This window comes from Penaeus japonicus, unplaced genomic scaffold, assembly GCF_977035675.1.
Source record: "Penaeus japonicus unplaced genomic scaffold, GWHDUDI00000001_assembly GWHDUDI00000033, whole genome shotgun sequence".
Lineage (NCBI taxonomy): Eukaryota > Metazoa > Arthropoda > Malacostraca > Decapoda > Penaeidae > Penaeus > Penaeus japonicus.
This window is the reverse complement of record NW_028234435.1, coordinates 20,463,347-20,473,346: the sequence shown is the minus strand read 5'-3', so window position 1 is coordinate 20,473,346 and position 10,000 is coordinate 20,463,347. Positions and strand designations below refer to the sequence as shown.

Below are 10,000 nucleotides of genomic sequence, written 5' to 3'. Positions count from 1 at the left end.
GATACTTACCTTGTTGACACTTCCATATGCCACATGCAACTAATTGTAAGAGAGATTATATTCTTATAAACAAAATAAAATAACAGAAAAATTCTTGGGACACTAAATAAGAAACATAATGTGCACATATAGAATTTAGCTTCAAACTATAAAATCTTGAAGGAGACATACTAAATTTGGAATTCAATTTATTTATTTTCAGCAAGACCTTTCAACCGAAACTCTTTTATTCTCACCTAAAAAGACTCCCACACATCAAATGTTTTAAAAAATAAACCAATGTGACTTTCTTTAGTGCATTACCTCTACTAACATTCTGCACAGCAGAAAGTCATTAGCTTAGATCTCAAATTTAATTTTGGTTTTCAATTGTATAAAAGAGACATTTATTATGGTATATGAAAAAAATTGTGCTTAATACCCAAATAGTGTTCATTGCATTTATAGCATATATACACTGTATACTTGATCTTTACTGTATTGTTAAAGAAAGAAATAGAACTAACATCATTTTACAACAATGGAGAAATGGAACACTTACCTCTTTCCTCATCCTATCAAATTCTGATGTATCAGTTGTCTCAGTTCTATAGATAGGACGGATTCCTCCCATCCACAAGGGAAAGTCAATCCCATATCCACACATGGCAAAAAGGATGATGACCAATATTAGCAAAAAGAATATAGTGGCTGAGAAGTGATAGACAACAGGGACCTTACCTGAAAGAATAAAGGAAAAAAAAAGAGTATAAAACATAATTCAAAGAGAGAGTGGGGGAGGGGGATGGGGAGGGAGACTCAAATGGGCAAATTTTAGTTATTAACCCTTTCCTGACGGGGCACTCGCTACGTGAAGTTCCCTATACCGGGCGATTGCAATATTGCATTGTAATCGTCACAATCGCATGACGCCCCGGCATCGGGAGTTTGGCTGTGTCACACGAGTGTGATGCACCGTCGTCATAGAGTTAATAGTGTCAAACTTGTATGTGAACAGAAAACTACCTTATGAATCATGTGACCCAATTTCGAAGTACCATCATGCACAATGGTCTATCAGCTGGTTTCCACATTACGTGCTTATGCTTGTCCCAACAGTTTGTATGATTATGTATTATGAAATCATATTTTGATAACAATTAGAATATGTCCAATATTTGTCTTTCTATTAGGTATGAATGAATATGAAAGACCCATAGCTATCTTTATGAATTTTGCCTGGAAACTGAAAGAAAATATTTAAAATTGACACTTAAAAGTCCTCAGACTTATTCAAATGGAGTTTGCGTGATATCTTTTTCATGCCCCTCTGATCAGCTGTTAATAGTTTCTGAAATTATTAAACCTAGGAATCTGACTTTGTGGGGTGCAGGTTTGGAACTAACTCTGGGGATAGTGCAAAATGCTCTAAGTCCCAAGAAGCACGACTAAACATTCTGCAATTTTTGTGAATTTATTAACCCATTAACGATGGGGCTATTTTGTCTCCAAATGGTCGCAACGCTGGGGTATTTCAAACATGAGAGCCTAATGCCTCGGGATTTCCACCCGCACTGGCTGCAGCTAAGCACTATACACCCGATTACAGGAGGATAGCCATGACAAAATATCTTGTCCCTGGTGGCTGATGCTGCCACCACTTGACATGATATCTTGTCACCTGTCGTTAATGGGTTAAATAATTTCAAAACATTACATTCTTTATGATTTAAATGAGCTTCCCACCTCCCACCTCCAACAGGATGATCCTCTCAAAGATAAATAATAAAAAACAATATAATCAATTTGAGACAAAAATCACTTACTATAAAAGTTACTGACGAATTTGGCACTCTCTGAACCAAGGTGCTGAAGTGGTTGAAAGAAGAACTTGCTTAGAGTTTCTGCAATCACCATTCCAGGTGTAATTTCTTGTGTGGGATCTACCATCAGCTCTTCAAAATATCTGCAAAAATATTTGACATAATGGTCTTTCTGACTAAATATATTTTTTAATCAACATAATACTTTCATAGACTTCTACTGGAATTCCCTTACATCCTGTAAGGAGTTACAGGAATAATAGATTTGAACTTGAGTTATTATAAATAAAACTCTCAAAATGGCTAATCACTAACTTCAAACAAGAGTTATGTTAGCCTGTCAGGATACTGAAAGTATAGGCATCCATTTATTCATGTTTGTTCCATCTAAAGCATATTTTTACCAAGTTTCTATCACAGTACTTCAGATATTCAACTCCTTAGCCCTTTGTCAAAGATGATCATATAAAATCAGTTTAAAAGATTTACAATTTGTCAGTGTAAATTTTATGAATATAACTTTATATCTACTTTAACTAACAGGTGACAATGTTTTGTTTTGTAGTTAATCTATTCATTTTGTCACATTCATAAAATTAATACTTTTATCACAATTGTAAGCTGAAGCATCTCTAGGGAATATTTCTTCACTCCTTTCAAGTAGCCATAGAATTTAGCTGTTTGCTGCTGTATTCATAAAAAAAATGAAATCAATGTCTCATCTGCACTTACTGTTCACATACATCAGGTGCTCCAAACACTGATACTTTAACCCAATCCCAAACATTGCCTGTTGTGCTCCTTCCACCTGGCTTGCATTCCTCTGGGATATTTGTGAATCCTCTCTTAGCCATCTGTGCATGACGACGAGACTCGGCTACCTAGAGAAGAGGCAGAAGTTTATAAGTTGAATTTTATGAACAAAATTAAAAATATTACATGTAAAGTTTTGTAACTATAAAGCAAGCCATTTGTTAACCCATTGACAGCGAATGGCATGATTTGCTGCCAAGGCAAGGTTGGTCATAGATGCGGGGGCACCGTGCCAGACAATGTAAACCCGCCATCCATCTGTATACATATTTTATCAAAACCACGACCAATGGGTTAAAGGCGTATCATTCATCTAATAACATATTTTAATGGTTCTATATAATTACTTTTTCTTGTACATGTCTATACTGTCTAATAGCCATATGAAGATTCTCCTTTTACAAGATTTTACTCTATATTATGAGATATCTGCTGCAGACATTTCACTTTAGGAAGAACAAAGGAAGGTTTATTTTTTAACCCATTCATAATGGGTGGTGTCTTATCGTGGTAATATTTCGCTCCCTCTGGGTGATGTCCTATCACATAATGATCTCTCCTCAAAACATGTGTTTTACATCATTATGTATGCTTATAATCATAGGAGTTCCATTTGTATAGAAATACTTTTATTCACATGTGAAAATAATGTAAACAAATACAAAAACCTCTGATCATCACCCCATGGAAGTGATGCAGACGCGCAGTGCGGCATCGCACCGGGAGAGATCTCTTGCTCAGTCACTGTGTTCACTTGTTACCTAGCCGGCGGGAACAGCTATACGCAAATATAAGGCCCAGCATAAATAGGTTAACCCATTCCCGACGGGGGAATTCTAGCCTTGAATGTCCAAATGCCGGGGCGTTCGAATTATTAGGCCTAAATCAATTGAATGGCTGGCACAATACTGTGCCGCCCGGCAACTGGGCTTTTGAATGCGCGGTACACATGCTGTACCACCCGTCCTGTGTGGGTTAATCTCTACCATTATAAACTACTGCAACATACTAACCTTGTGCATGTGACGCCAGTGCCATAGGCAGCAGATGAAGAAAATTATGACGACCATCATCCCAATGACTCGCATCCATCGTAGCTCTTGTTGGATGTCTCGGATGAATAAGAACACAGCCCATATTGCCAGAAGAAGAAATGAAACACACAAAAAATACAACCATACCTGCAGAACAAAGACATATAAGTTGGGATAACTTTCTTGATACACAAGAGTCTTGTACTCTTGTGTAATCTGTGTGATTCTCCATTAGCATTCATAGGCTCTACACAAACACATAATTATGGCAATAATACATTATCACAAACTATTATTTATATTAAAACATTCCAAACCTTAAGAGAACTTCAACTTACTTCAACATTTTTGCCAACTTCAAATGCAGAAGTAGCCCACTCAAGAAAAAGGGCAATAACATTACGTGATTCTACTGGCGGTGCCCTCTCTAACACCAGGGCATTTGACAAAAAGTCATCAACCTATAAACAAGACCAAATTTAAGTATGATATTCAAGAATTTCAAAATGCAGTTGTCTTATCATATTGTAATTACACATTAAGTTCTTATCAATTTTGACCATTAATATCTACAATATTGTTTTTTTTAAGAAGTCTCAATATAATAAGTATATTCCAACCTGATGGATATTACTCTGACTCTCCAGGTACAGCTTTAGTGTCTTGATATCATCTTTGGTAATGTGAGCGACAAGCTGCCTCACCAAAGCAGAATCACCGTCTTTTAGAATCTTTTCTGCCTCCTAAAATAAAAGAAAGTCAACATTTTAAAGTTCCGTTTCAAACAAACACTTTAGTCCCCTCTTAGTTAAAGTGAAACATATTTCCTATTCTCATAACTTTTTTGAGGAAAAAAAAAAAAAAGAGCAATAGGGCTTCTACAAACGTTTGAATTAACTATTTCTCTTGGCACTATGCAAATTCAAGGAAAGAAAACTGCTAATGCACATTAGTAATATTCAACCACATATAATAACATAGCAAGTTACCTAACAACACAATTTATGCATAGTCATGTCTTTATATTACTAAGCGAACCGACTTCATATTTCTGACCAATAATTCTGGCCAGCCTATATAGAATCAAATACTATTGATTTAAATGTCTTGGAAAATAAAAGCTTATGAATAGGACCTGAAAGTGGAGTAAAAGATTATTTATTTACCTGCAACTGAAGACTTGCCCATACATGTTGAACTGCTCTTTTATAGAAGGCTTGCATGTCAACAGAGCCTTCACGCATCACAGTCTTCTCTAAGGCTGACAACTGCTTCTGCTTCACCTGTTTATAGATAGGAAAATGTTAATGAATAAAAAGGAATTTACAGATTTTACAGGCAAAACACTAGAAAACTAGTCTATCTCATCTTGTTGTGCTATCTTGGTCTTGACTAATAATTCTCATGTATCTTCCACAAATCTATGTTAAATTAACCCATTGGCAGCGGATGGCATGATTTGCTGCAAAGGCAGAGTCGGTTATAGACGCGTATGGCACCGTGCCAGACATGTAAATCAGCCATCCTACTGCACAAACATTTATTTAATACCACGACCAATGGGTTAAATAATGGAAAAGACTGTACATAAGCAGATATCTGGAGAAAATGTTGGTTGTTTCCATTTTCTCAAACCATAAACGTGGATGGCACTGGGCCATACAACATAAACCCGCCATGTGACTGTTTACATAATTTATAAAAAACACGACTAATGGGTTAAATGAATTGTTATTATTGCTTATTCTAATATTGACACCTTCTCCAGTCATTTTTCTTAGATGTCAAAACTATTTCAACTCTGACTGACTGATCTATACTGCATTATCCCATTAGATTTCTATAGTCTTCTGTCTCTCTTTACAGTATTACTTTGATTTAGACAAGCAAACATTTTTTTTGGGTGCTTCATTTGCAGTCCATTTTCAATAACATCCTCATAAACAACCATTGCAAATCTTTGAACAGGACTCTTTAAGAAACAGAAATAAAACTCATGACTGAGTATCTTTTGAAACTAAGTGCTTCAAATGGAAGAAATTCAATATGGAATCTCATACAAACACTTATTTTCTGTACATCATAAAATGGCATGGCTTTGTAGAATAACAACAGTCCAGATATACAATGCAGTGTTTGGTGCACTTCTATTGATTTTCTGCAATTCCTAGCCTAATTTGAATACAATCACCTATTAACACTTCCAAGCAAAGTAGTGGTCCATGAGACTTAAGACATATTAGAGGAGCATAATAATGGGGTCACAGGAATGTCACTGATTTAGCATTATGTGATTTCTCTCAGTTCAGCAAAATGGTTAATCTAGTACAGACCTAGAACCAAGGTGGTTGAAAATTGGTGTTGTAAAGTCACAAACAGAACTCTTGTATAACATGTTTGACTATACATATCTATGTAATGGAAGAACTACCATCAAAATGATGTCCAAACTCAACAACAACAGCAACGAGAAATCTAATAACAAAAACCTTATAGATTATTCATACAAAGAGATCCATTCTTGTGGGTTCAGCTTTGTTCAAACCACACAATTTTTTTTGTTGTGTTTCTATAACGAGTTTTTGGTCTACCTCTTCCATGTGGCCCTTAAACTATACCAACCAGTCTATTTTCTGACTGCTTAGCAAATAGCCAATAAAGGTCAATTTTCTCGCATTCACAGTGTTTAGGAGTCTAATGTCATACTTGATTTTTCCAAGGACTTTTTCATTTTTTTCTCTTCTTTCCAGCTGATGTGGAGTACTCTTCTAAAGCACTATAATTCAAAACTTTCAATTTATTTCATGTCAGAATTCTTTAGTAGCCAGCATTCCAAGCTGAAAGATGCAATGGAGAAAACCAATGTGTTCAGTAGTCTTTTCTTCATAGAGAGAGATATATTTTTGTCTTTCCAGATGTTTTTAAAAGCTACTATGGCATTTTTGGCCATTCCTAGCCCTAGCTTTATGCCGTGTTCCATGTCTAAGTCTGCTTAAATAGTTGAAAGATTTTATTTTTATAGATTTATGTGTTGCTCCTTTGGTTTCACATTAGAACTATGCATTATTTATTTTGTTTGCTACTACTATTCATAAAAAGAAAAAGATAAAGATAAAGAAAAAGAAAAAGAAAAAAAAGAAAAAAGAGAGCAAGAAAAAAAAAAAAAAAAAAAAAAAAAAAAAAAAAAAAAATATATATATATATATTATATATATATATATATATATATATATAATCTATATATATATACATATATATGCTTAAGACGTACCTCAACAGACTGCTGAAGCTTTATGTTTTCCTCCTGGCATCTGTATAATTTTGCCTGTTCTTCTGACAATGCAACTTTGTCAGAAGTGCAAGATCCTGTAAGTATAACAAGAATCATGCTGACAGAAAATTCATCTTTGGCCAGTCATATTAAACTTCAAGAAAAAAATGAATACCTATATTTTCACATTTTTAGCCCTTTTTTTTACAGTAACGTTTGGCCATAATGTTACCCTTTACAATCATTATTACTGAAGCATACACTACCATAACAAATTATCTAAAGCATAGTATTCTCACCAGTGTCATCATTATTTCTCTCTTCGTCACAATTTGTTGTCCAGTGCCTAGTGGATGGCATTTTTTTCATCTTACTAGAGTCCTTCTTCTGGCTTGGGGTAGTCAGCATGTCATGGGGATCAATTCCATCATCTGATTCTTCATACAGACGACCGAGGTAGTAATTCATATCCTCTTCATCATTGCTATATGTGTCGTAACAAGTTATCGCACATATCACAATGCACAAGAGCATAAACTTTGCTTTCCAATACATAATAACTGAAAAATATTAAAAGTTATAAACATATATGATACTGCATTATAAAATATGATAAAAATAAGGGTAACAATTAGAATATCAACATCTACAATAACAACAGTAATAGTAATAATAATAATAACTAATTGACAATTACATACAAAATATTGACATTAATAGACAAGTGCTCGAAAGACTAGAAGTAGAAATATTTCTATTTGATTTCTTCTGTAAGAAACTTACAAGTAAATTCCTCAAGTATCTAACAAGAAAACAGGTTGAACAGATTAAAGGACTATAGATTAAAAAAATATTAAAAGTATACATACATACAAAAAAAGAAAGAAAATAAGAGAAAAGATACCATGAAACTGCATGATATCTCTAGTTCTCTGTAGTATATGTATTTTGAATAATTACCAAGACCTTGTGATTAAACATTATGTGTTAATACTTTTTATGTAAGATAAAATGAGAGAGAGAGAGAGAGAGAGAGAGAGAGAGAGAGAGAGTGAGAAAGCAAGAGAGAAAGAGAAAGAGAGCTAGAGAGAATGAGAAAGTGAAAGAGAACGAGAGAGTGAGATAGAGAGAGAGCAAAAGAGAGAAAGAGAGAGAGAGAGAGAGTGAGAAAGCAAGAGAGAAAGAGAAAGAGAGCTAGAGAATGAGAAAGTGAAAGAGAACGAGAGAGTGAGAGAGAGAGAGAGCAAAAGAGAGAAAGAGAGAGAGAGAGATGATAAACATGTTGGAACTTTCTTTATTGTTTCCAGAGCATGAAGGCCAAAACATTGCTAGTCTAAGCTACAGAAGGATAGATGCACAGATTGTCCCTTATGGCCATTACCCTAATTTTTCTCCCTTTTGGTGTGGTCTTATTAAAGACTAAGACACTTGTATCCTGGCTATGATCAAATCTTTCCCAATGACAAATAAGACAAAAATTAGCATTGAATAAACAAAAGGTTCTGTTGAAACTACACATATATTCCTGGTCAAATATAAACATTACATTACGGTACTTTCAGATATAGCAACATAGAAGAGATGTTATGCAGTTTTATCAGGTTTGAGATGACTGAATACCAATTAATAATCTTATGGTTTTCATTTTCAGTGTTCCTGCATATATATATATATATATACATACACACACACTTACACACATACATATATATATATATATATATATATATATATAATATAACCACTTATATATATATATAATATATATATATATATATATTATATATATATATATATATATATATATATATATATATATATATATATATATATATATATGTACACACACACACACACAAACACAAAATAAACAAATATAAATTCATAATACACAATAAAATTCCTGCAAAGCAGAGTCTTTGACCTTAAACAACCTTGCAACAATGCATCATTCAAACCTACAATCCTTTTAAACTATTGAAACATTAAATCCTGGGTAACTATAAATACTACAGTTTCCACTACCTATTGTCAACAAACACATCTACGCCAACGAACGAGACAAGTCAAAAAATCCTCCAAAATTCTCCATTATACCGAGAACAAAACACACGACATACAAATTCAAACCCAAGATTCATAAATATTTTGACACATGGAGGTACCCACCACTCATCTCCACCTGGACTAATGATTCAAAGACATAATGATCCAAATTAGGTCTTGGAGAGCGAAGAGTGACTCGTCTCTCGCCTACACTGCGAGAGATTGTTGAAAGACTGCAATGTTTACGTGATTTTTTTTAGGAAGCAATACGTTGCTTAGGCGAATGATTTTGCTTGTGTTGCGTGTAAAACGTGTTGGAATGATAGGATGAATTGGATCAGTTATTTAAAGCTCTGGTATGGATGTTATGTTTGATGGTATTAGCTTTATTTGATATTATTCTCTCAAACAAAAGCTTTTAAGTCCGTTGAGCTTATCGGATTACGTATCGTGTAAAGGCGATTTTGATATGCACATTTTTATATTTCTTAGTCCTTAATTTACTATACAAACAAAACAATAATCTAGAATAGAACAAAACGAATAATAATATGCCTTCTAAGTGTTCTTTATAGTCATAATATTCTGATAATTTTCTCTTTAGCGCGACCCTTATCTAGTCCCTTTTTTTGTTTACCTTCCAAAGGCGCCAGCTGCGAGACTCAAAATACAGCTGTACGCTTACGAATCGTCACCCTTGCTCGAGGGAATTTTAATCGTTGAACTTGACAAAATGCTGTGAAAGAGAGGTTTCGATAGGTCTGGAAAAGAGTTTAATAAGTGTGATTCACATTGCAAGACAAGTTATATTCAGGTAAACAAAATTTATTCAAAACTTATATTATATTCTTATATAATTATATTCTCTTCAACTTCCCAGGTCATCTGTCTCATTATTGTTTTCAGCATTTGTCTGCAGTCGTGTTAATCTTTCAGCTTAAGGCGTTTAAATTGCGCAAGATACTGATATTTATACTCAATGTATATCCACTTATTACGATTTTTAAAACTTGTAATGCAATTCTGTTTAAGAT

The 10,000-nt window shown here is 34.0% G+C and overlaps 1 protein-coding gene across 1 annotated transcript in view; it reads right to left on the bottom strand.

Moving 5' to 3' along the window:
- Positions 1-9,387, bottom strand: part of LOC122246270 (uncharacterized) — a 14,185-nt gene extending 4,798 nt beyond the window's left edge. Inside the window, 10 exon segments of the mRNA XM_086530487.1 lie at positions 422-720; positions 1,806-1,945; positions 2,535-2,683; positions 3,629-3,796; positions 3,988-4,110; positions 4,270-4,392; positions 4,816-4,932; positions 6,921-7,015; positions 7,220-7,480; positions 9,090-9,387. Of these exon segments, the coding sequence (XP_086386613.1) occupies positions 422-720; positions 1,806-1,945; positions 2,535-2,683; positions 3,629-3,796; positions 3,988-4,110; positions 4,270-4,392; positions 4,816-4,932; positions 6,921-7,015; positions 7,220-7,480; positions 9,090-9,096 (1,482 nt within the window). The 5' untranslated portion in view covers positions 9,097-9,387.
- Positions 9,388-10,000: the final 613 nt, after the last annotated feature.